Source organism: Gallus gallus, chromosome 3 (assembly GCF_016699485.2).
Source record: "Gallus gallus isolate bGalGal1 chromosome 3, bGalGal1.mat.broiler.GRCg7b, whole genome shotgun sequence".
In the NCBI taxonomy this organism is placed as follows: Eukaryota; Metazoa; Chordata; class Aves; order Galliformes; family Phasianidae; genus Gallus; species Gallus gallus.
Window position 1 is genome coordinate 24255904 of NC_052534.1, and position 27131 is coordinate 24283034.

The window sequence follows — 27131 nt, forward strand, 5'->3', positions numbered from 1 at the left end:
CCTGGTAATCCAGCTAAAATAGATCATAGGGCTTTATAGCACATCCAAACAAAAAAGGATTTCATTACAACTTGAAAACTGAAAGCCAGAATCATGGCCATGTGCACTACTTTTCAGTAGACTCCACGAGGTGGTCTGGAGATGCACACCACGTGTCACGGGGCCAGCTCAGCCCTGGGCACTGCCTGCCCCAGCTGCTGTGCTCCTGCAGACAGGCAGCTCCCATAGGTTGGCAAGGGGTGGTTGTGTGACAGCCAGCTCAGAATGGGACATTGCTGGCCATCAGAGGCAGCCCGTATTTAGACATCCTGACTTCTAACCATTCTTGTTGCGCCATCCATGTACAAAAAATCAGTTCTGTCCACAGTCATGAGGAGGCACTGATCTGGTACTGCCTGTACACAGATGTACTAACACTGACAAATCTCCATTTCCACTTTGACTTGAGAATAAGCATTTTCAGAGACAGTAAAGTATGACTCTTGAATGTAACAGACTTTTCAGTTAAGCCCCCACTGAATTTAACACACATTTCTTGGGTGTTTATTGTCTGGAGCTCCTGTACAAGCACTTTGGTCAGCTCGTCTGATCAAACACCACCATCTGCAATGTCACCGCTTACATCTAGATTAACTGTCTGTCACGCCTTTGCAGTGACATGGAAAGAAACAGCACCTGAGGCACATTTTTCATCTCTTGTTAAAGTAGGTCTGTAATAAGGCCAATGAACATCCAGTTAAATAAGTGTATCCTCAAATTGCCTATTCTCTTCGGGAGCAAAAGCTAGACCCCATGTGCTCCTGCACAGAGTGCTCCCAGAGAGCAGGTCTGGTGCTCAAAAGCCTACACAGAACACCAAGATCTGTTTTGCTTCAGCTATGCTGCTCACCATTCACCACTTAGGTTACAAAAGTTACTATGCTATTGGTAATATATGAATGGACTTACTAATGCTAGATTTATGTTGAGAGATCACATGTCCTGCTGCATTGCCACGGGTACTTATGTAAATATCTCCAGCAGTAATGCCAGCTTAAGAAACCGTTAATTCCTTTGTGCCAGCTACTACTTTTTGCTGCTGCATTACTATTATCTTGGTTGTGCTGATGCAACTACCTTTACATTCAAGCTGTAAAATGTACACAACTATATGATAGTTTTGTGATGGATGTGACTACCCTAAAGTTTTTCCTGTCAGCAGAAACCCAGAATGACCAATGTGCAGACAGAATATTTCAGGAAAAATAACCACATGTTTCAGGAAGGCGTGATGGTCTGTTAAAATAGGCAGGTCTGAGAAAGAGTTAAAAATCTGCTCTAAAGTATTTTTAACGTCCCAGGGCCTAACAGCCAAAATGAGATCAGGACTCATTTTACAGAGTGCTATGCAGAAGGTTCTAGAATATTGCCAGGTACAAACAAACAAAAAATCAATGGAAAACAAAGCTGCAGCAATGTGAAATGAGCTGCTCGAGGTCATTCAAAGGGATAGCAGCAGGACTCTAAACTGAGCACTTGGGACCCACCAAGCATGTTTTATCTGCAAACAATCCTTGAGACATACTATCACATAAGTCTTTCAAATCAGGGCTTCATGCTTGTAATCCCCAACGTGATAAAGTGATAAGTCTTCTTTTAAAAACATGAAGTACTTGATCCTTGCATGGGGAACATCCCAGCTCTTGAGCCTGTGATAGTCAATGCAAATATAGTCTGTAGTTATGAGGATGTGAAAGGTAGACTCGCAGTAAGCAGCAAAAGGTCAGCACTCTGTGCAGTGGGAATTGGGGTTATCATTTCCTGTATACACACGTATGAACTAACACAGGTTCTTTTAAACATGATGTAGGATATAGCAGATGATGTTTGTCAGGTCTTGCTTAGGTTCAGTACAAGAAGTTACTTTTTTTTTACTGGGTGTGGAATGCTCTAGAGTCTCTTAATCTTCAGGTTTTTTAAGGGTAATTTCAGCCTTCACTCACTCCCTTTTGGTAGATGCATATTTAAAAGGAGTTGAAATTCAGTAGGCCAAAAAAGAAAATCAGCAGAAACTACAAAGCAATACGTTAACATATTTTCCCTCAACACTTTTCATTCTCAAGTAGCAGCAACTGTAAATGCTATTGCTTTTCTTGCCAGCTTCTCTGCAACCTCAGAAGCACTGACTCAGAGCCCGCTCTCTGTCATGCAGCTCTCCAGAAAGCATGAACAGCTTCATAACTGTGTTTTCTCCTATGTCCAGTACAGAATCCTCATTAGTTTCATAAATTCTTTCAGGCAGAAGGTAGGGCAAGCCACAGCAGTCACTGCTGCCCAAACAGGAAAAGGACAATGTTTGCTTTACATTTCTGATATAACACGTCACAAAGAAATGTCAGATCTGGGTCAAGTTCCACTACTCTGCACTGTGCTTTTCAGTCTTGTGATGTGACGTAACCTCTTGCAAAGCAATGAGAGAATTGTAATGTAAAGAAAGGGTTTTGAAAGATCGGCTAGAATGAAATAATTGTTGAGAATGGGAGGAAACATAAGTGGCTAGAGTTACCCAAGCATTCAGTGCTGGCTCCAAGCAGTGTTTTGAGGTTGTGCTGAAGACCAGTCCACATCTGTCGTATCACCAGAGGCCACCCAATACCACTGCTTGAGGGCACCTTGTTTCCCAGCTGTGTGAGAGGACATGCAGTACAGAGCCCATGGAGCCCATACAATCCCCTGTTCCTCTGTCATGCTCCTCTTCTGTGTGACTCAACACAACCCTCTTCCGTGGTTTTTGTTTGCCAGTGTATTACACCCAGTCACTCTGCTTGAATCAGACGCCCACTAGGCATACACAAATAGGTTAATGCCAATAAGACTGTGACAATACTGGTGTAGCATAAAAAATAAGGAATGAAATGGGGACCCTAGAGGTGTTCCTTCCCCACTCTTAGTTTTCTCAGCTTTACCCTCAAAGCCAGATGCAACAGACCTTCTCTGTTACAAACACTATTACAGATACACTGGCTAAAGAGGGTTATGAGACATGGAAATGTGTGAAGGAGTCAGAGAAAAGGCAGCTGAAAGCTAAGAGACATAACTAGGGGTGGAAAAAGAACTGAAAAGTAAAGTTAAAGTTAGGAGAAAGATCAGAGAAAAAGAAAAGACAGGACACACAGTAAATGCATAAAAAGTTGTAGGAATTTTACACTAACTTCATGCAAACTAGGGGGACTGGGCAAGAAACAAATGTAAACAGCACTGATAACTTGGAGCAAGCATAACTTACTGTGCAGTCCTGGATTTATAAGGGTAACTTCTAAGCATCAAATCTTTCATCCTGTGCAACATGTAAGATATTTTTCTTTCTTTTTGAAAGCAGTCTGTAAAATTCATAATTTAGGGAAGACACTTTTTTAAATGGAGCAAAGGGTTGTAGTCCATTCCCACAGAATTGCATGTTAGGTCAAATAGGTAGAAGTAGCAACACAGTACTCTGGGAATGATTACGTCTATTGCAGCATTAGTAGGACTTGAGGTTTGGAGTCAGAGCTTGAGAGAGAGAAGTACTTGGAGAGAGATGAGAAAGACAGCCTTGACACCAGAGGATGCAAAGTATATTTACAGGATCACTCCAGCTAGGTTTTTTAATACTGAGCTAGTCAAGAATAAGATTTAGGAAATTCACTCCTTGCACTACTTAGTATGTACTGAATTACACTTATTCCTCTGGGAGTTCAAGAAGGAAGCAACCCCAATACTCCCTATACAGGCTGGGACAGTGACAATGATTACAACTGGAAAAGTATACAAAATGTTTGATTTTTTTGTTTTCACCTGCTATAAATCTTACTGAGGCAAATCCATATTTGGAGCCATGTTGGATAGGCTTTTTTAAGAGTTGCTTCATCTTTTACAAATACTATAGTCTTTCAGAAAAAAAAAATACTGTAGTTCCTTCTTGTATTTTTAGATTTAATTTGTTTTGCTCTTTGTATTTCAATACAGAAGTGTTTATTTGCAACTGAACATTCAAGAAGCCATTAGAATCATGTGATGCCATACTGCATGCAGCTCTACAGTACTACAGATTAACTAACAGTAAACACTTCTGTTTTCTAAGTAAAACTGCTGTTTTATAGATCCTTTATTTCCATTGAATTATGTCTTTCAAATTCACTAATATGAAATGTTGCTTTGCCATCATATTCACATGTTCATATTGTTTCTTTTGAGTAACTGTAAAATCTCATAAAAGCTACTATAAAAATGAGAGTACGATTGAAATCTATCCAGCAAGAAGCCATATGCTGTTGCACACAGTAGTTTTACTGTTCAGGCTTCTTCCCCAATGAGTTAAGATGCTTGAGATATTCATCAAGTGACATTTTTTGAAGTTAGCTAACTATATTGGAATAAAGCTTTGCTGAATGCTTTGCAGTGTGATTCACAGTGTTTTGGGTGAATCATTAGGCACTAGGCACTAGAAAAATTGCAGTTTTTACAGTAGGGCTGCAATCTGTTTCTCAGAACCAAATAATGACAATGGCACGTTATAACCTATGACAGTACATACTGTTCCACTATGCTTGAGCAATAGCTTGCAAATCATAGGGCAAGTAAAGTATGGTTTAGAAAGAGAGCCTTGCCTCCTCTGAGCAGTATAGATTTTACTAAGAGTTCTGATTTATCCCAACTTTAATGTCTTTTATGGCCTTTTTATAGCCCAGACTAATTCACAGCAACTGCCCAAAGAGGCCCATCTCTTTTCCTTACTGATGTGTGGAGATGCACCTTCCAAAGAAAGCATCATGATTCATTTTACTAAGAGCCCTAAGGACTGCCAATTCCTGCTCCCCTTCATATGCCAGGCCATACCCCGCCCATAGCAAAGGGCAGGCATGATGGTCCACAGGTGCTTCCCAGCTGCTTTGTGCCATGCCCCTTCCCTGACATACTCATCCATTTTAGGGGCTTTGGGGCTGTTTTTTTCCAAACACCTCGCTCCCTGCTTTCCAGGCAAAGAGCTTCCTTTCCCCGAGTCCAAGGGCCTGTGGCCTACCCGCCATTTTGTCCCCATATGCCTGGTCTGCTCAGGACGAGAGGGACAATGTGCAGCACGCCAGCACTCCAGCACACCCTACATCAGCCCGACAAAGCTGGTTCCTTCCCGCCCACACAGCCAGATCAAACAGCCATCAGGAAACAATCTGGGAGCCATATTCCTGCTTGGTACTGCCACCGGGGCAGGGTAACAGGGCGGGGGGCAGTGCTGTTTCTAGCACATTCCAATTGACAACATCTGGGACAGCTCCGTTCCAAGCAGCTGCCTTTGCCACAGCCCCTGCTGCATTGCCTTTCTCTGTGGAAAGCTTTGTTTTGGCTAGGGATAGGTTTGTTGAGCTTTCGTGTACTGAAGTCTCACACAGAGACTTTCCCTTTGCCCATGGCATGTGACCCTGCCAACTTACAGGCTTGCATCCCCAATAAGAAAAACAACAAAGTTTAAAAACAACAACAACAAAAAAGTAAAGATTAATTAACCTCAGGTCTGTTCTCAGCAAAGCAAAGCTGACATGGGTAAATAATAAAAGTAGCTTCTCAATGGTCCTTGTGTCTGCCAGAGTCCCACTCTGTGATCTTTCAGTCAAAACCGTGACAAGCGGAGGGGGAGGAGAGGCTGCTGCGCTACTGTCCTTTTCTTGTGCGGGTGTTCCCAAGGCTGCTCAGCTCTGTCCTTCAAATCATCTCCACCAGTAAATCATTTAGCTCAACCTGTCACTCCCGACCATTGTGAGGAGACAAAAGCTACCCATTTAACCCCAACCATGGCTGATTCGCGCTGCAGGGAAGGCAGGCTCACAAAAGAAGGCTCGCAGGGAAGGTGGCAGTTGGGTTGGGTTTCATGTAGTCTGGTGCTGGTTTTCCCTCTCGTTTTTTCTTTCTTTTTTTTCTTTTTTTCTTTTCCTTCCCCTTTGTTATTTTAAATTAGCATCACCGCTCATACTGAGATTGTTTTTTGAAGACCACATGTTTGTCAACAGTGTTTGAGTAATTTGACCCCAGCCTGGCTTCAGAGGTTTGTAAGTGCAAGAAACATACATAACCTATATCAGCATACATATATTATTCCTTTCATCTGAACAGCTTTTTGGACCATTTTTGTTGTTGTAAAAGAAGTGGAAACAAAACATCCAATTAGTCACAGGGAAAACAGAGCAATTTCAGTCAACCTGTTGTTTGGGGATATCCGCACTGCAATTATCAAGTTCCTTTCACCTGAAGGATTACTTTAACTCAACAGTTAGCACTCTGCCACCTTGAACCATATCCTCTGCCCAAAGTTCATATCTCAGGTGGTCATCTCTAGAACTACAAGTTACTCTCTGGGCCAAGAACTCACTCTGCCCTGATATTTTAAAATTAAATGTGAACCCTTTACCATTGCAAACAACTGTTTAAGATTTCCCTTCTGTAACTGTCCTGGCTAAAGTTTAATACTCATGTAACACTTCCCACCCCAAGCAGCCAAACCCGTGAAAAACTGAGCAGGCCATCAGAGAGCAGCAAATTCACGTGGTACTAACAGTAAAATGAAATGCATACAGAAAGCAAACTATACTGCAGATAGTTTCATAATTTATTCTTTTCCTCTGTCAAATTCCAGAACATCTCTAGTGAGCACAGCACCTACCGTGAAACAAAACAGTAATTCTTACATAAAATATACCTGCAAATAACCACAGTTTTGATTTCTACTGATAGTCGTTAACCCAGAGAAGAATTCTTCAGAAACTACCAACCGAGTGTTGTGCTGTGTTTTAAGAACTGGGCACTGAAGCTGACAGACTAACAAGCAGAAAATACATCAGTGCTTCTCTAGGGATATTCCTCAATATTGTTATGCATGTGAGATCTAAGAAATGACTGCGTAGTGTACATTTTTGTAATCTTTTTTATGTGCCTTTTAACAACAAGCAGTTCAGGATGTGGTTATATCTTAGTGTGTTAGACATGTTTACTCTCCCTTTGGGCATTTAAAATGCCTTAAGTCCTCTTTTCATTATGAATTGTGTGTCAAAATGTTGGTTTGGATATCAAATTCTAGCTCTTGTAACCCTGTCATTAGGAAGAGTTTTTGTCTGCCTGGGTTGCTCTTTTGATTCCTTTGTTTTGCTTTTTTGTGTTCCCCTGACAGGTCTATCCTACACCTTTCTATAGCTAGCAGAGTAACACAGAGTTGGGAAAACATGTTTTGCATTACTGAGACTGCGGACTCACTGTAAGCTTTCTCACAGATTCATCTTCAATGAAAGGCAGAGGGGTGGGGGAGAAAACATGCTTTTCCCTGGGACTGCAGAGTATGTGAATTGCCTTCTCTTTCAACCTATGGGGCACCCTTCAGATTTCAGCACAAATGGAAGAAATATCTGATTTCCCATTCCATCTGGATTCAGTTTCTTTCTTCCTCTTTGTATAGTTTCTTAGAGACATTATGGAGCTCACTGGAGGGGCTGCTTACAGATGACTATGGCTGCACTGGGCATAGTGCCAGAATTTCACTCCAGGAGGCTACAACAGGAATCTTTAATTAACTTGAACCAAAACATTGAATGGCAAAGAACAAAAGAGTGGGGGTGGGGGAGGAGAGAAGGAAGGGAGGGAACAGAAAATAATGTTTCCCATACTAGAATCTCCATTTTTGGTCATGGAATGACAAGATCATAATGTCATCCCTTACATGTATTTACCAGAGCAGAGGTAATAATTCTTAACTATTGTCTTAGTAAGTTTTGCCTTTCTTTCTGCTAATAAAATTAATATCTCTGGTTGTTACTTGTACAAATTAGTGATTAGTATTCTATCTAATCTTATATTAACTTATAGCTTGATGACATACAGCCTCTGGATTTTACATTATTCTAAATATGAGATGACTGAATCTCCAGCATCTTGAATATTGCAAAACTTCAATGCAATTATGTGACTGTGCACAGGAGTTCCAGATGTTGAGCAAGATCCTACTTTGCTCAGCATAGTGCCAGTATGGTACATCCTTGTCCTCAAGAGTTTACATTCTAGGCATAAGAATTAGATACAGACAACTTACTGATAACTACTTACTGAAACAGCATTATTCATCACTGTGAAATGTTTTCAAAATGGAATGGGTAACATTTCACATATACTTTGGGGAAGTATACAAAATGCAAAACAGTAGAGAAGCAGACCCAAAATACTTTTCTCTCTTGAGATCAAGGGAATGAGTGCAGTGATTTCTTTGCTGTCCATTTCCTGGTTAAATATGCGTGCAGAATAATTACTCTAAATGCAAAACTAATGGTGATTTCATGCATATTCATTCAAGGGACTTTGTGATCAAGGCTCTGGTAGTGTTCTAGTTAATGAGGCTCAGTTGCTCAAATATTTGTGAAAACAAACATAGCAAGGATTTGTACATGCTCAACATGAATCTATTTACACATTGAAAGGAATATTCAAGTGTGAATTGGTTTGCTAGCTGGTGGTTTGGAGTTTATTAGGTTTGCATCTTACGGCTTAATGACTTCCTGAAAGAATTCATTGTATTCATTGCCTGATATGAACTAACAGGTGATAGTTGGGGACAAGCAGGAGATTCGCTTAAAAATCACAGTCCTGAGCCACACTGAGATACTAATGTAATCATACCCAAAGTCAAAGAATCACAGACTTGTGGGGGTTGGAAAGGACCTCTGGAGATCATCTAGGCCAACCCTAGTGCTAAAGCAGGTTCTCTACAGTAGATTACATAGACAAGTGTCCGGTTTTGAATGTCTCCAGAGAATGGGACACCACAGCCTCTCTGGGCAGCCTGTTCCAATTCTCTGTCAGTCTCACAGTAAAGTTTTTCCTCATGTTCATATGGAACTTCCTGTGTTCCATTTTGTGCCCAGTGCCCCTTGCCCTGTTGTTGAGCACCAACAAAAAGAGCCTAACCCTATCCACTTAACTCCCATCCTTTAAACCTTTATAAGTATTGATAAGATCCCCTTTCAGCCTTCTCCGGGTTGAACAGCCCCATGTCTCTCAGCCTGTCCTCAAAAGGGAAATGTTCCAGGGCCTTCATCATCTTTGCGGACCTCCACTGGACTCTCTCTAGAGGATTCCTGTCAATCTGTGAACTGAGGAGCACAGAACTAGACACAGTACTCCAGATGTGGCCACACCAGGGCAGAGTAAAGGAGAGGGATCACCTCTCTTTATGTAGCCACGCTCTTTTGAATGCATTCCAGGATACCATTGGCCATCTTGGCTACAGGGGCACACTGCTGGCTCGTAGACAACCTGATGTTCACCACGACAGTTAGGTGCTTCTCAGCAGGAGCCCAAAGAAACTTTTCATGCTCAGAAGCATATATACCTTTTACTGTTTCCTATTAATTTGCTGTTTTATGCTGATACTTCACTTCTCTATGAAGTGATCGTGTATTTGCTCAGTATACAGGGAGAACCTGGCATACACAAGCTCCAAAGTCCACTTAAAATGGATAGGTTTCTATACAGGCCTGATTTTGTGTCTTCTTCAAATCATGTTGGGAGAATGTGAAAAAGAATTTAAGATCCCCAGTCTGAATGCGACAATGAGACCCTGCTCAGGTTTATAGAGAGGAGGGAACCTGGGTAAAAGAAGCACTGAATGTGCTTTGGACAGTTCACTGGCACATTTTTTTGTGGTTACCTCCATTGGAAGCCATTATGAAAACAGATAGAAGACCTGGAGAAATGTATTTTATACATATATTCTCAAATATAGAAAAACTTTTTTATGAGTCTATTTGAACCATCTAACTTAAAAGGATTTATGTATGAGCTGTACAAGGACTACATTACAATGATAACAAAATTACTATCTAAAACACAATCTCTGCTTGGAGTTAGTCTAGTAGAACTGTGCAATAACTCTATTTAAGTCAAAGATTTAATAGCATGAGAAGAATTTTTTCCAAGATTTTTTTTTTTTTGTCTCAGAAAGTACATTTATATGTGTCTCTGAGTGCATGTGTGGGAAGGCAAGTAAAGATTCATAGCTGATTAGATCCATAGAAACATAGATATTTGCTATGTTATTGAAACACAATAAGTAATTGAGCATAGTTATTGGATCTTGTGAAGAATGAATGTGGTACAATAGCTATTCCCTACCTCATCATTGATATACTGGCTCATTCTGGATTATGTATATGATAGACTCTGTTTTAAACATATAAAGATGTTACGTATGTCTATACTGAGGTCAGCATTAGTTATTTCTTGCCTTACTTTGGCAGATGCACTGATCACAGCAATATAAACCAATCTCTCACACAATGTATTGCAACTTAGAGGTTTCTCCATTCTGTCACCTATTTTCCTCAAAAACATAAAACCAAGAAAATTGTTTCAAATTCAAACTGACAGCCGAATAAACCTTTTGAAACTCCTAAACCGCATTCATTCCTTGTATAATTAATTCTACAGAGGACAGTGGAGAGGGAACTGAGGGAAAGTTGATTCATGTTTCTTTCACGTGACAAATAACCTTCTCCTTTTGCCTGTGTTGAGCATTCACGTTTAGAATTGAATTACCGATATGTAGATCAACAATCTTTCCCTACAACGGTGAATGCGGGCTATCCTGTTCCATTCTCTTTGACACAAACTTCCTGCTGGAATTTAGAAATTATCTTTTCTACTGAAAATGAGTGACAAATGGCTGTTAGAAAGTCTAATTGCATACATGCTCAGCAAGGATAAAGTTACCATCATTAGAAATGTACGTCATACAATTCCCCAAGCCAAAAGAGGTCATTACTTGGGAAGGCACACAGAATTTTTCCCCGAGCTGACTTATACCAAACTCAGCAGACTTTCATGGGAGCTGCTCACTTGTGTACCAGTATTGCTCTCCAGTTTGCTCCATGACTACAATTCCCAGTAGTTTCCAGGCATTCCTAAATAAGGCCCAACACTTCCCTGCATTAAGATTCTGCCTTACATCAGACTTTAGCAATTTTCACTTTAAAAAAAATGAGGAGGATATATGAGAATTCTCTTGGAGCAGAATTCAAATTAAATCTCCTTATTAATGATGTATGGATTTCTTTCATTGTTTAGGAGGTCTGTGAGCAGTTGAAAGAAACAAGAAGGCTTTTAGTAACGGGCACTAACAGCACCATTGTGTTTGCATGGAAGCTCTTGGCCATTCAGTGTCACAGGGTCAAAAACAATCCAAGCTCCCACACCAAAGCAGTCTGTAGAAGGCCACACAGACCTCACAACGCTGATTCTTTAGAGCTTGGGTGGGTTTCTGTGAGTGATATGTTAAGTTCAACATTGGGAGGTACAGGGGAAATTAATTTTTATTGAAGTTCACACTCATTCAGATTTCCCAGGTGCATTTTTTATTATTGGTTTTTCTGAGTTATGTTGGAAATATGATGGGAACAAGCTGAAGTGTGAATATGAAATGTTAGGAGATGGTCTTTTCTAATGCTTTTTCTTCTGCTCAGCTGGCATCTCTCTCCATCAAGCACTGAGTTACATAGTAACGTTGTTAGTTCTTGCAAATAACAATGACAGGAATCATAGAGGTATACAAAGTGAGGGGAGGGAGGAGAGGAAACAGGACTAGGAAGGGCATTTATTTGACTTCATTAACTTTATGAACTATTGCATTTAATTGCTAAGATGATATTCAAATCCCATTTTATCTGGTTCTCCTCTCCTTTCCCCAGCTTTTGCGACGTGAGACCTAGATGTATGCCTGATGCTGAAACTGCCAGTCAGCAGCCTTGTGCATTTCAGAAGAAGGTTGAGTGAACATCCGTGAAATAATCAATAAATTCTGCACTTTGCTGCATGATATCAGTCATGGGTTACAGATGTATATTGACTATGTATATACAACTCCATTACATACATGTGTCTAGATGTTCTAAAAGCATGCAGCTGTTGGGCTGTTACAAAGCACATACTTTGTAACATTTTGTTGTGGCACTGAAAATAATTTGATATCCTGAAAGTCCCAAACGTTGCCAAAACACTGATATATTATCAATTCTCTTTTCTTTCTTTCCCCAAGGAAATATGCTATCCTACTCTCACTACTGTAAGGGAAACTTAATAGGAGGGGAGAAATGAAAAGCTTTTCAGGCACACAATACACTTAAAAGTTCCTATTCAAAATGCATGTAGAGCACAGTGCTTTTTCCCTGAAGTCTACCTTCTCATTCATGAGGAAGTTTTACTTCTCTCCTGGCTCCACAACTCTGGCAAGTCTCGCTGTTCAGCCTTTACTATTACCCTTTTGCAATGTCTACCAACCAAGTTTGAGGAAGGATTTTTTCCTGAGGGTTCAGAGGTTTAAAGCAGGTTTGTTTCAGTCTCACATCAAACCCATTCAGGAGACATTCAGAAGCACAGGGAGCAAAGTCAGTAACTGAAGACTTTTCTTTTTGACTGATGTTTTAAAGTAAGAGAACGTTTACCTTACGTTTTGAGTGAAACTGATGTTAATCATAACAGGTCTGTTCGTGTAGGGTACAGTGATGTTCCTAGATTAGAAGCAAAATTTCTTTGTGAGGGGGCTAACAATACTGCAGGGGGCCATCTTGCTTCACTGAACTGGAACATCCAGTCTTTTAAGAGCACACATACATTAGGTTGTAAGATTACTCTCACTATAGCAACCTTCTCCAATACAATCGTTTCTTTTTCTCTGTTTTTTTCCCCTTCTTTTAAAAGAAGCAGCTTTATAACTTAGCTTTCCACTAACCATTATCTTCCCTGGCATTTTCTAACCTTTCTCTTCCTAACCTCTTCGTCCACTGTCCCAGACAGTTTCCATTCAGTTTTACACAGTGTTAAAATTCTGCACTTCAAATTGTTCATTAAGGTTTGTTTTGTTTTGTTTTCTCCAGAACTGAGCAAGAACAAGAAACTGGAGCTCTCCTACAGTATAAGTAAAATCCTAAATCAGAAAATTTGTGGCTTCTCTTTATCACTCTGATCCAATTCCTCTAAAAACTGGGCTTTATATTTGTAATCCTCTCGTGAAGCAGTGGGACTGTTCTGAATGAAAAGTACATGTTCTATGAAATGTTTTCAATCTCATATGCTTGGTGAAACTTCTGTGCTAAAAAAAAGGCAGCTAGCTGGCAAATAAAACCCTGTTCAAGAAAGAATGTCAAAAGAACAGGCTAGACATGTTGAGAGCAGTGTTTGTTTAAACTGACATATATGCTGCGTGCCTAACTGAAGAACTGAAAGCAAAAATCTAGCTTACGAGACACACTTAAGAAGAGGGTTTCATTGTAGAAATGGAGAGCCATTATCTTAGTGATGAAGTCTACTTTTGTCCCTGGAGAAATAGAAACACAAATTAGCCAATATCATATGGGCTTGGGTTGCCGACCCTTGAGTGGGTGTTGACAGCAACTAGGAAAAGTAGTAGGAGGAGGCTTTCTTGGTTTTAATATTATGTTCTGCCAAAGCCGTTTTGAAACTAAGTTGGAAATTTCCTTGCAACACCATATGTGATAACAAAAGTGACCTTATGGACAAAATATTTCACATGCTGCTTCAGGAACACAAAATGCTGTTAGTATAGCTCAGCATAAAACACAACAGAAAGAAGATTGTATATCACACTCTGCTAAGCTGCATAAGAACATGAAAACTCAAAGACAGTCATCCATTACCAGCATACAGTACCACAGGCACCTTGGATACAATTCCTAATGCTATTCCTTACTTCATTCTTATTCAATTTTATATGATCTTCCAGAAAAGTAAAAAGGCAACAGAATTGGCTCTTTTAGCAAGTGGCTAATGTGTGGGCAATACTATTAACTAGAAAGCATCCAGCAATATTTTTAGGAAGTTATTCTATGTGTGCAAGGGGCATCTTCTTCGCTACAGCTTTATTGAGTGACCACTGCTTGTTTTCTCCAGGAACAGTGTACTGAAGTTTGTTGTCTGGGACAGCTGGATCAGTTTCCCTCAGCTAGCATATTCTCCAAGCCCTTCACAAGCCTTGCAAATAGCAGCTACACAGCACAGAGTGATACCTAACTGGGCAGTTGAAGGGCAGAGTCTGGGATGTTTGTGACTGTACCAAATGATTTATCTATTAACCCTTCCTTCACAGTGGATGACACTACACAACATTGGAAAAGCAGCATGAGAAAGCCTGTTGCTCTGCACCAGGGCCTGTTTGGTACTGGTTCCGTGACTGAACAGAAGTACCAGTGTCAGTGTTACATCCAGAGGGGGAAAAAAAAATAAAATTTGAGTTAATAAAGGCCACTGATGTCAGATTCAGCTAACTTTGGTCAAGCAATAAACTTGGAAGTCTTTTCCCCCAAGGGCTTCCTTTTTTGTCTCTAAAACAAAGGAAAGTGAAATGAAAACAAGAACTCCAGACTATATAGCAGAGCAGTATGTGACTATGACAGCTGTTGTTCTGATACTGTTATTTCTGTAGCCCAGTATGTTCTGATAGAATGAAAAGTTTAACTATGCCTGTAGAACTATTACTTTTGGTAACTTCTCAGGGCATTATACACGTGTGCAATATTCTTTAGCCCTGTGAACCTACACATATGATAGGGAGTGCGAATTGTTTACAGTATAGATAGTCTATGAAAAAAAAAAAACATTCACTATTTACTTACTTCTACTAGCAAAAAGGAATAATAGGAGTAGTTTAACTAATTATATTGTTTAAATACTCATTCATTGGATGCTTAGTTACACTGAACACTTCTAAAACTGCTGCAAATTATTTACCAAAGATTCCAGCTTCAGCAAAGATGCCCTCAAGCCTTGTGAACTTACAGCTATTCATGCACTGAAGTTATAATGAAAGCAAGGCAAATATCTAACAGGGCTGGGTTGAGGTAGTGGTGGTGGGGAGGTTCATATTAAAATTCAATACTGTACCAAAGACGATGATAGAGACTAAACAAGTGGAAAGCTTTCCCTCTCCTGCACTCATTTAGCAAGCACATGGAAATAATTGTTGGCCCAGATACGCATATCCATAATTCCCATTGTGTTCCAAGAGCCAGCACGCCAGCCCTACGCACCCGTACTGAGCTCTGCAAGTACTGGAATGCAAATCTGCAAAACCAAGCGTCAGGACTTGCGTAGCCACTATTCTCACAATAAAACTACATTATAAATCAGAACAAGGCTCCGTGAACCAGGTCATCTGCCATAGAGTCTACAGGAGCACATCAGCGTGGAATAGGCTTGTTTGAAGTGAAGCAGCTCTTCTGTGTCTAAAACAATTTATTTACTATTCATGCTTGATCAAGCTTGATTTTTATACAGCATTTATTTATTAAGGAGAAGAGATGCTTGTCCAAACAAGTGCAGGCAACTCAAAATATTCAAAAACATGTTATTGATATTGTCATGGAAATAGCTTTTTAGAAGTTCATAAATATTTCAAAGAAAATGGTGCATTGCTTTTAACTAACTCACAGAACTACCAAAGCCAAGATGTTTCCTCTGCATCATGGAACTGAAGAGTGGTCAGAACTATGTGTGTCATGAAGACACATCAAGTTGCTTCTCTCCCAGACTGCTTGATGTGACAAATACAAAAATAGATGACAGGGCCAAGGTACGGAGTCAGTGATGGTTGGCTCCTGCCAGAGGCACTTGCCTAGCCCTGCTCTCCTACTACACATGGATCACAGCAGGCTGCAGCTCTCCATCCTCATCTCCAGTGATGTTGCCTCCTCATCATGACCCCACATTAATTTCTCTGTCAGCGATGTGGACAGAGAGAAAGCCATAATGTCGTAAGAGAGAGGAGATTCACTTGGTTGAATCAAAGCATAAAACACCATGGGTTTGAATTCACATCTTTTGTCCAACACAAGCAGGATAGATTACTTTATTATTTAGACTCAAAATCAAACATCTAGCAGACTAAGGTTAAATTTTACTTTGAGGCATTGAAGATTACTGCTTGATACTGTTACATCCTCAGCACCAAAGCACATTGCTGCAGACAACACTTGCCTAACCTCATCAAGTGAAGAGTGACTGTAAAGCTCAGTACTTACAAACTTAGAGTTTCTTGAACTGGGACTCTGCTCACACTGTCAAGACAAGTGACACTTGAGGCAACACAAGAGAAATAATCAATGGAAACAAAAGATTTGTATTCTGAATTAGACCCCTATATGCTTATTTTAAGAAGAAAAAAAAAAAAGGAAGGAAAAAGTGTACTTACTGTGCATTCAGGTCTTCAGTTCTGTAGGTATTTTCCTGTTTTGGGATAAAGAAAGAAGAATCAAGAAAGTGGCTTTTCTAATTTTAGACTAATGACTGAAGTTGTTGCATAAGCTACATAGACTCACATAGTGAGCAGTTGAATAATGTTGGTGGAGGAATAAAAAAAAAAAAAGAAACATTTTTCACAGAAAATAATTTCTAGATTAACAGGGAAATAATCAATTCAAGAACCAGAGTTGTACTTTCACTATCATTTTTCATTTCGTGCCCTTTCGGAAGATATATTCAAAATGGGAACAAATCAGTTAGCACCATATGTATAGATACATATATGTATCAGCAAATACAGAATCTTAAAATGATCACATTGAATTGGATATATGCAGAAATATAAAAATATAAGCATTGGATGCTCTTAGTCACAGAACAACACAGGAGATTAATAATGTAAGCTTTTACCCTTCTATCTGATAACAGGAGAAACAGATGTCACAATGAACTCTTTTGGTAAACTTATAGTATTGAGACTGTTTCTATTGACTAATGAGATGGAAAAACTTAGGGCAAAAGCAGGGTACAGTTGCTTAATTTCTCTCATATACTCTCTGCTGTGCTGTTACTGCTGTTGCCTCGCTATCTTGATCATTAACAGAGGTTGCTTATAACTTAAAGCAGGTAGCCACCATCAGTAATACAACTTCTTTTCACAGTGGACTCTAAGGGATTGCTTTGCCTCATCCTTCACAGCCCTCTCTGTGCACTTCAACAAGATCTTCAAAATAAGTCAGAACTAGGTTGGACTTATTTTAATGTTTCCCTGTCAGAAGCGATTCCAGGAGTCCAAACTTTGAGCCTAAGCTTGCAGTCTTAGAAAGGTATGGTTTACATGCACTTCAGAGCATACAGACAAGCTGTTTGCTCAGAAGTGCCAAAACTCCAACCCCTGTTAATGCATTGGTGTTCTTACAAATGATCTATTGTACTTCTTACTGTTTACCAACAGAGCACATAGAGCAAACCAGGTTTAAGACTGTGTGGAGACACAGACTAGTAAACAACATTGATCAGATTATGCTGCAGTATTTGTGGGAGAAGCTGAATGAAGAACTACCAGTTAAAGTCCCATTGATGATAATAGTTAGGTAATCTGCAATTAGGAAGGAGAAAGGAAAAAAAAAAGCAGTGAAGAGAAAAGTCACAGTTCAGTTCTCAGTTTCTTCCTCATTTCCTTGAGGAATGAGCCTGCAAGTCTAATTTCATACACTACCTATATAACAAAGGGAACATCAATCCTGGAATACCACTTCTGTGTTGGTGTTGCCCATTCTGTCTCTCCCATACTCAGGCAGCACAGTTAATCCACAGAAGATTTTGAAAAGGCCAAAGCTATGGCCTAAATCTCCTCTGCCTTGGGGACAAACTCAACCTAAGCACAGGAGTGCTGTACTGGCAGCAACAATGTTGAACACCTGTGCTAGAGAGCACCAAGGTGTAAGGAATTGCTGCATTCCCTCCTCACCACAGCTTCCTTCCATTTTTTTTAAAGTCAAAGGTGCGAGCACCAACCTGCTATTTCAGCTGTATGTTTCTGTTAATTATATAGTTGTCTTCTACCACTGATTTCATTTGGAGATGATTGCCAAAATCTTGGTTGTGACCACACTTCCAAGGTGTCACATCCTGTAAAGGCTCAGTCTTGATGCTTGTGTAGCCTACAAGCCATGCCCAATTCTGCATCATTGCTTACTTTGCCAGCTAGCACAAACTTTTAAGGAGCAAGATGGGTTAAATGATGTAAAGAGCTATTAGTAAGTAGTTTCCTACCCCCAACCCCCAATCTGCAGAACAGTGATCACTGAATCACAGTGTAAATTAACTGTAATAAACAGGAGACAGAAGGGAAAAAAAGAGAGAGAGAGAAAGAAAGAAAAGAACTTACTGGTTTCAGAAAGGTCATCTCTCAACAGCAGAGTACTGTCACTGATGAGGGAAGACAACATATAAATGTTCTTAGCAGGTTAAAATAATTATCTTCTAGGTGAATATTAGGTATTCATTAGTGTCTTTCTGTTTAGCCTATCCTAACATCTATTCTTCAGTTATCCTGTTACCAAATTAAGAAAGAGAGAGAGTCAGAAATAAAGAGAGATTTTCCCTTTAATTTGCTTTGCACTCTGATGGCTGCAGCAAGAAAAAACCTTTCTGGCCCTATTGAATGAATGGTCAAAGGTACCTTTGCGGTTCCTCCACAGGGTGAACTAATCTGTGACAACTGTAGCTAATCTGATAAGAAGGCCCGCATGTGTGCTAATGTGCTAATATGAGGGGATTCAGGGCAGGCAGCGGTAGTGAAAACCCACTGCTTCCTAAATGGACCGTCCTATGCAATAGCCCCGGCAACATATGCGCATTTTAACACCCGCTTAACACCGAAACAATGCGGTGGCCTTTGTTGTGTGACACAGAGGAGCGATTCCCATGGTGGGAATTTCTGCCTCACAGGCAACATTCTTTCAGAGGTGATACAACAGGCTGGTGGCCTGGACCAGGAGCTGGGGCTGGGTCGGCCTGGCTGCACGGTTACATCCACATGCACGAAATGAGAAGCCTTTGCTTGCTTCATGGTTGAGAAAACGTGTGGGAGGAATGGGGAGAGAGAGTATGGAGGGGAGAATTGGTATAATCATGATGGGCCAGATCTCTAGCCAGGAAAAAATCAACTTCTAGACTATGGCACTTTATCTAAAAGAGCTTTAATCAGGTTGACACCAGTGTGTAATCTTGTGCTGCACTTTATATATTGTCCTTGGATCAAAATTTGCATTCCACAGGCAAGATAAAGCACATCTTCTTGCTCCATTAGTTGTCATAATGTATCTCCAGGAAAATTTCTCTGATAGACACGCAACTTATTTTTAGTATTGATCATACATCAGGGAAGAAGACTTCATGGATGTTGAATCTTCAGCAGACAGACTATCATGACACCTCCTGGGCCATCATTGATCGGGGTTGGGCTGCATCTTTTGGACACAAATGTTCCCTGCAGACTGCTGTGGATCGTGGTCTGCCAACCTCAGGCCTTCTCTGAATGTGGCACTCCAATAGCTCAGCGAATTCCCCTCCCACAAGGTGGGGACTAGCAACATATGACTGGCAACATGATGACAGTGGCAAAGGGAAAGCAACGCTAATATTAGCTCTTCTACAGCATTTAGTATGAAACAATATTTGTATCTTGCCATGAGAAAAAGAAAAAACTCAGGGAACACTAAACTCAGAAATATGGTGTGAGAAAAATGCTTACCCAGAGCGCTTCAGATCCAGAGCCATTCAGTACAAAACATGGAACAGACTTAGCCAAGTATTCCCATAAGAGCATGACCCTGGTTTTACAGCTGCAAACTGATTTTCAGCCTTCTGTTTAAACATATTCCCACATCGGCCATAGAGCACTAGCAGCGATGACAAAAGTCGTGGGATTCATCAAATACTGAGTAACATCTTGAGCACCTATAAAACGATATTATTTGAGCTACTTACTCAAGCCCTGTTTGCTTTTACCCAGTTCTCTGAAAGTCTTAGTGAGCAAGAACAACTTTTGTAAATGTTTCCAAATATGTAAATGCATAAATCTTATTTATTCCTTTGCACTTCGTTGCATTCGGGGATACTATTTTATGTTTGAGTTTTGAATGCATAACAATTGACTCCTACTAAATGGTGACGACATTTCCTCTCAGAGGAAGTCCTGAGGGAAGGAAGGTCCCGCATAAACAAACTTCCACTCAGTACAATAGAGTGGCCCATAAATGTGAGCATTTTTTCAGGGTATGGGTGAGGCTGACACTCTCTTCCTGCTCATGCAGACCAGGGCTTATCGCAGTCCCGTTTCCCTGTAATTTAAATGTTTGCATAGCTTCTAGTTCATTTGTATTTTTCCCCACAAAGTGCAGATGTATCCCATTTTCCTGTTGCTGTGGAGCATGGCAACAATTTCCAACAGTGTTACATAAATGACCATCTGTGGTTTAAAAAAAAAAAAAAAAATGCTGATGCACAAGATTGCAGTGTGAGAATTTTAGCCAGCTAGCAAAAATTATGCTATTAATACTTTTGACACCTCCTGACAATAAAGGAAAAATGTCATGTTCCCTTCATTTCAACATAATGTAAATATATGATAGATGGCCACCATTGGTGTGTGCAGGATGAGACCTCCATAGAAAAATTGAATGAAACCGAGCTGCTTATGCCTAGTTTTCCTTAAGCTTTCCATGAAGAGTAAAGGCAGACTAAATTAAGGAAAGTTATTTTACTGATCATGAGAGCATACAAATAAACAGGAATAGCAATACTTCATTGACATATTTCTAGCATCTTTGCATTTGCTGACTCCCAGAATCAGCAATACTGGAAACACTGAAGTCCATTGCACAGATCTCTGCAAACTGGCATGACAGTTGTTCTAGTAAACAATGGCAGAAGTAGATTGCTGCTGCTAATGTGGATGAAGATTAGAGGAACTGAAAATCTTCCCAAGTGACTTTCACAAACATTTAGTACTGCTCCAAAGTACTAGAGGGGCACCAAGGCTGTTTTTTGTCTGACCACCCTGACACTTGCTGTCTCATCCTATTCAAAATACTACTATAGCAGTATTTCCTTTTCCCTACTTCTGACTCCTCATGCTGTAGTCACTCATCTCTCTTTCCTTTTCCCAGGAGTCACCTTGTCCTGGCAGATAGTCCTGGCTACTTACTGGCCCCATATTTGTTTTTATTTCCTCTCATCCTCCTGACTTCTCTAAGTTATCCCACTTCATTTCATATCACTGCCGAAAACTTTTCAGTAGACCTTTATGTGCTGTAGCTAAAAGGACTTGGACGTTACATTTTGAATGAGCGCTTTCCTGTTCTGAAGCCCAAGAGACACAGCAATACAAATGAAACCTTTCCACATTGCCTGATAAAGAGTAAAACATTATGTGTTTTACAAGGTATTTTTCTTCCTTTTTTAGCAAATATTGAATTATTGTGTTTGAAAACTGCTGGGGGAAAAAAAAATGTGCAGGCAGACATACATCGTGTAATTTTATTCCAAATGGGTAAAGCCTATGAAGCCTATACAGCAGGATCAGATAGGTATGAGCAATTGTAATAATTTGTGCTAATAGGCACAAACAGTCACATATATACACACGGCTTCTCATACTAATGCCTGAAGCACACTCACAAAATTTATGTATTCATGCACCAACAAGTAAATGTATGTACAAAACAAAACTATGAATATTGTGTGTATCTGCAAGTGCTGTGACTTCGGCTTTCTCAAATGTGCATTTTGCACGTGTACTTAGCTTTCTGCTCTGACAAAATACTTTGAAAGTATATGTGCTCATTCAAAATGTAATTTTCAGGTCCTTTTAGCTGCAGCACATGAAGATCTACTGAAGAGTTTTCAGCAGTGATAGAAAATTATTCCCTTGTTTCTTTCTACAGATGATTTCTGTGAACTGCAGTATGTCATTTTGTTCATTCATAAACAAAAGCAATGGGCACATGTGGAAATTAAGAACAGCCTATAATAACAGCAAACACTACAAGAAGGAGGGAAAGTTTTTTTCTTTATCTGTGAGATTAAAGCCTTATTTAGTTTGACTTTCCTTCTCTTTTATTTCCTATTTTTTCCTGTAGACAAGAAACTTTGCTTTTGTCATCCAAGGGAATGAACATGAGTGAAAAGTAAATCACACAGACACACAAAAACCCAAGTATTATGTGTTCCTCAAAACTGTAAGCACATCCCTTTGCCAAGTTAGGCCAGATTTCCTTCTAACTTTGCAGAAGTGAATATGCAAACTTCTCCAGTTTTCCCAGTAGCCACTGTGAACTATTTGTCATAACCTTAAGACAACACGTGAAATCAAAGCACCTACAAAACCTCTGCTTTGGGATTACTGGAAGAATTATTTTGAGTAAATTCAAACATCCTCAGTACGCAGTTCTGGAAAAACAATGAATATAAATGTCACATTCAGCCATTCACTTTTAGTTCAGAGTAAGTGTTTTTCTGCCAAAGGACTATACATGCTATATAATCCTCAACTCCTTCAGGATTTTAATCCACCATGAAGCATATGGTAAAAAGGTAAGTGTTCTGTAGAATCATTAACTTGCCTAAAGCAACGTGGATGTTCTTTATTTCTTTCTTCAGAGACAAAGAGCATCTGAAAGTAGTTAACAGCTCAAACCCTATAGTTTGCTGAAGCAGCAAAAAATGAACCTGGAAATGTCCCTGCAGGGCTGAGTTTTATGTTAATTAGTCAATTCCCAGGGCAGTGCTTGTATTGACAAGAGTATGTTATTGTTCTGCTTCCTCAGTTAGTACTAGGAATGTAAGAGCACAACATATAAATACATTTATTTATCAGCACCAAAATCATCAGGGGATTGTGGTAAATCAAATCTATATTGGACATAAAAATTGCAGAAAGCCCAATTCTGATCTCATCCCAATGCGAGAAAATAATTGTCCTTTTCATGTAATTATAAAAAGGATTTCTTTCTTTTACTAAGAGCTTTAAGTCAAACTTTGCCTTGTAAAATGCCCATTCAGTGGCACTGATGAAGAATGGAGTTATTAGTGGGCTCAACCAGCTCCTGGCGCTGAGGAAGGGGAAGCCAACAGGAGGCAGACCAAAAGAAAGGTAGCAAAGGATTTGCTTTCTTCTAAAGGAGCTGTGGAGCAGCTCAGCCTGGAGGAAACAGCCTCGCTGCTTTACCCCTCTTCCTGCAGCCTGGCTGGTGGGATGCAAGGCATGGTGGACATCCGGAAACAGAGTAGCACTGGTGTGTATGGGATTTTACTGACCAAGAGGGCATGCAGAAGACAGCCTGATCTCTCTACTTACCAGGACCTTAATTCTGTCCACTGCCATATGTTTGGCCAAACCATTTACTACTACAATCAACTCATGTGCTGAGCAAGATTAGTAAAAAGAAGAGAGGGATGAGAAAGTACATATGGTAAAAGTACTCTGGAGTAAACCCACTTAAAAACAGTAAATTGACACTGGAAAAAAAAAGCAATTTTTGCACAAGACTTGACAGAGGCCTCTCATCCACTAAACCTTTGACTTGCTAACTTTTCCAAAACCGTTCTCTGGCCCTAAGGATAAATGGTATAACAAGGTTTGGGCTCACACTGTCAGCCCTCCCCTCTTTGCCCCTAAATCGAGTTACCACAACCATATCACCTCTTGAGAAGAGCCTTAGGTCCACAGCAATCATCCAAATGGTGTTTGGCCATCAGCTGGGAGAAGGTGATCAGTCCATGCCAAAACTGAGCCAAAAAAAGTCCAAAGAAGGAAGTAGATTGTGCTGGTGCTCAAACCTGTCCATTTGCCGTGATAAACAGCACCTTTGGAAAAGTAAATGTGATACATTTCAGCCCATCCCAAGTGTTATATTCAGGGACTGTTCCAGAATGGTCCTGATTCAAAGCATATCAAAAGTGTTTGCAGTTTTCCCAGTGGTTTTAATAGATTTTGCAACCTATTCTTCAACATTTGACAATAATCAGCATTTTCCCTAGAACATACCAATTAAATGCACAGAAATCTAAATTAAAAATATTCCCATAATTTTGAAATCTTCATCTGGATCTGTTTCTGATTTAAGAATAAATTAGATTCATTCTTATTTTGCCCAAATGAGTACATAAACTCTGCTTTAAATAACAAGAAACGCAGAGCAAGATTTTTGAGGTGATATTTACAATGATGACTTCCAAATTTTTTGGAGGGGAAGGCATGAAAGAATGGAGTGGGAGTTTTTAAGCTAAAATCACAATTAATCCAGTTTGAATGTTAATTGCGCTGATTATTTTTCAGTCTGAAACTTTCCAATATATGTACTTTCAGCATGAGTGCAATATTTAAAAGTTTATTATAAAACTCCTTTATTTGGAACTTATTACACAGCACAAATCCCAGCTGTGTAGCCTGAGTTGTTAGTATTTCTTTCTCTCATGCTAAACAATGAAAAGCTACTTCCCAGAGAACTGTGACGCACAATATTTCTGTAATCTTAATATAACTTTCTTCCAACCACCTTGTGTGTCCTCTGGCTTTTCTGGGATAAAGTTTTCAGAGCAACAAAACCCCCCAAAAAGTAATTAATCATCTGGTTCTGTTTAAGCAAATAGCTTGATTCCGTGACCTTCAAACTTCCCTCCCCTCAAAGAAAGCAATAAGAATGTAAAGCAGAGAGAGAGATTTGTAGAGGTATAGAGGCTCTGACTCCCGCTGACTGTTAAAACAATCTTATCCTCAACACTTCGCAGAATATAGGCAGTGCCATACAATGCTGGGCCTTTTTTTTCAAGCTGCATGTTGATTGCCTCTTATTGATAGATGAAAATCCTTCATAATTTCATTTTGGCTTTTTAAAATGTAATTTGACTGAGCTTTCAAGGATAATTTGAGATATCTGATAATCAGATTAAAATTCACAATGTTTCATAAACACTTCGTGAGAGTTACACATCCTTATTGTGAAGAGAAATTCATTAACAATGTACCTTTACACAACTGATTTTCCTGTGGAAATGAACTTAATTGCCATTTGCATACTATACTCATCTGCTACACAAATTCTCCCTTTAACAAGTTGCTGAGGTACATCACCAATGTTCTAGCACAGCAGAGAGGCTTACATCAGGTTAGATGTCATTGTACTGTATTCAGAAAGGACCCCAAAGCAAATAAACACAATGTGATTTACTCATCAGTGATGCCAATGATTCTTCCAGATGCATACTTCAGCACTGGTATCAGCATGGCAAAGTTTTCAGCCCAACACCATGGAGGATTCAGGCAGCACCATGGCAGTTTACAACCAGTACCAACTATGGTTTCTTCATGGAAAACCTAAATAGATGATTAAAATAATTTTTAGACTGGAAGACCAGCCTAAACTTTTTAGACTGGACTAATCTGGTCACCGTTCTCTCAACAAGAATTGAACTATAGGTAGTGTAGTTTACTTACTCAGGGATCAAAAAGGAATCAAATGACAGCAACTAGAGTCAGACAGACTTTCTGTGTCTCAAATTAGTCCCTTTAGTACAAGACCATATTTTAAATCCCAAACTAGTGCAATGAACAAACTAATCTTTCAGTGCAGTTTTATGTATCCTCTCAATATCTATCTGTTCAATCTGCAATTACAGGATCTAATAATTCACAAATAATTATTGAGCAAAGCAGTCCTATTAAATCCCATTACTAGTGTGTAACCTGCACTATTCTCACATGAACTTGGCCTTGAAGTGGGAGCTCTGTGCAGAGGAGACACAGGATGCACGACAGTAGGATGAGACCAACAGTTTTGTAATCACATATTGCATAACACATTTCTTTTCCTCCTCTTCTTGTTTTCATTATATATGCCTTAGTGAATTCCTCCAGAGCTATATTACCCCTCTGGGAAAGCTTATAGAAAAAAATCTCATCTTGAAGTGTAGCATGCATCTTCCCTCCAGATGTCCATATCTCCAGTCAATCTGTAGACTCTTCTTTGGCAGTGCTGGGCCTGTGCTTTCTCAGAAGTTGTTACATGCCTGAGTGTTGGTGGCTGCCTTATTGTTTATGTGATGAGTCACTCTTGGACTATTTTAAGGAGGTGATGTATCATTTTTGTAAATTTTAGATAAACTTCATTTATATTCTGATGATTGATGCTGACCAGTTATCTAGCTAATTGTACTTTCTTGTGTATTTCTTCCAGAATCTGAAGTGCATTCAGAATGAACAAAAGCTTTTCTTGCTCGCTTCTTCTTTTTCTTTCTTTTTTATTTTTATTTTTTTTTAAGGAGGGGAGCCATTGTAATAAAGCTAACAAAACTGTAGCTACACTACAGCTTTATAATAAAGCTTGTGACAAGTTCTGGGATCTAAGCCAAAGTCAAACCAAATGTACAGTTTATGAGGGTGAAAGGTTTTACTGGCCAGTCTGGTTCTCTTCCAGAATGCCTTCATTTCACATGTAAACGCTAATAGAAACAAACAGTGGTAGTACCATTAACTTCTATTTTTGCCTCACCACCTCCATTTTGTGCAATAAGCCACAGAAATAAATTGCAAGAAAACTTGGGGAGGGGGTAAAATAAGCAGAAAGAAGAATGAAATCAAACTGTTAGATCCCTTTCTCTGAATTCCATCTGGCCCTTTGAGACTTCCTTAAAATTATTGGCAAAACTTATTATTTTGGGAGGAGAAAGGGAAGGTAAAGGAAGGAAAGAGGAGGGATCAGGCTAACTCAAAAAGAACCGTAATTATAAAAAGCTGCTTTATGTTCCTCCCAGGCTTTGTTTTTCTTTGCAATGCTAAGCCAGCATAGTGGGAAACACATTCATCCCTTTGTTCATACCTGATCATCATTTTGCAACAAGCCCTTATTTCTCTTACTTGGTTCCATTTAAGTCAAAACTCTATCTGAAGCCTATGGGAGTTGTGCCTAAATAAGCCACAGCTCAAAGCAGGAGGGCCCCAGGGCCGCCTTGCTCACTGTGATATCATACACACAGAAAGCTTGTGAAAAAGCATACTTGCACTATTCATTCTACATCCTTTTTATTTCAGCTCCTATACATGTGTTTCCTCCAATTGCACCTTGTAATAAACCCAAGACTGATAGCTCCTCAAGGCAGTGCCTTTCCATTTACTATGTGTTTACAGTGTACTTCTGCCAAAAGCACATCCTTATGCTAGGGTTATATATCAGTGCCTAAATATAATGTATTTTTATTTTTTAATTCCAGAGCTATATTAAGTAATTGTAAGTAATCACATGATTAGTGGCAATTAGACCTTTCCTATA

General features: G+C 39.6%; 1 protein-coding gene and 1 long non-coding RNA gene across 27 annotated transcripts in view; one reads left to right on the forward strand and one right to left on the reverse strand.

Annotated features, from left to right (window-relative positions):
• The window catches only part of LOC101749719, a 94464-nt gene extending 79653 nt beyond the window's left edge, over positions 1–14811 (forward strand). For 3 of the 4 annotated variants that reach the window (XR_005858378.2, XR_210412.5, XR_006938719.1), the window contains exon 10: positions 11733–14811. This is a non-coding gene — a long non-coding RNA (uncharacterized LOC101749719). Of the gene's footprint in view, positions 1–7174; positions 7259–11732 lie in introns of all 4 variants that reach the window. The other variant, XR_005858376.2, reaches the window with a different exon arrangement.
• Positions 1–27131, reverse strand: part of LOC107052934 — a 92324-nt gene that overhangs the window by 24985 nt on the left and 40208 nt on the right. For 7 of the 23 annotated variants that reach the window (XR_006938715.1, XR_006938704.1, XR_006938705.1 and 4 more), the window contains 3 exons: positions 19556–25180; positions 18188–18228; positions 16247–16281 (listed from right to left, as the gene is read on the reverse strand). Coding sequence is in view for 3 of the 23 variants with exons in the window: in XM_046939104.1 (XP_046795060.1) it covers positions 23537–23670 (134 nt within the window). In the remaining 20 variants the exon portion in view is untranslated. Of the gene's footprint in view, positions 1–16246; positions 16282–18187; positions 18353–18982; positions 25181–27131 lie in introns of those variants that run through there. The other 16 variants (XR_006938699.1, XR_006938712.1, XR_006938707.1 and 13 more) reach the window with 12 other exon arrangements.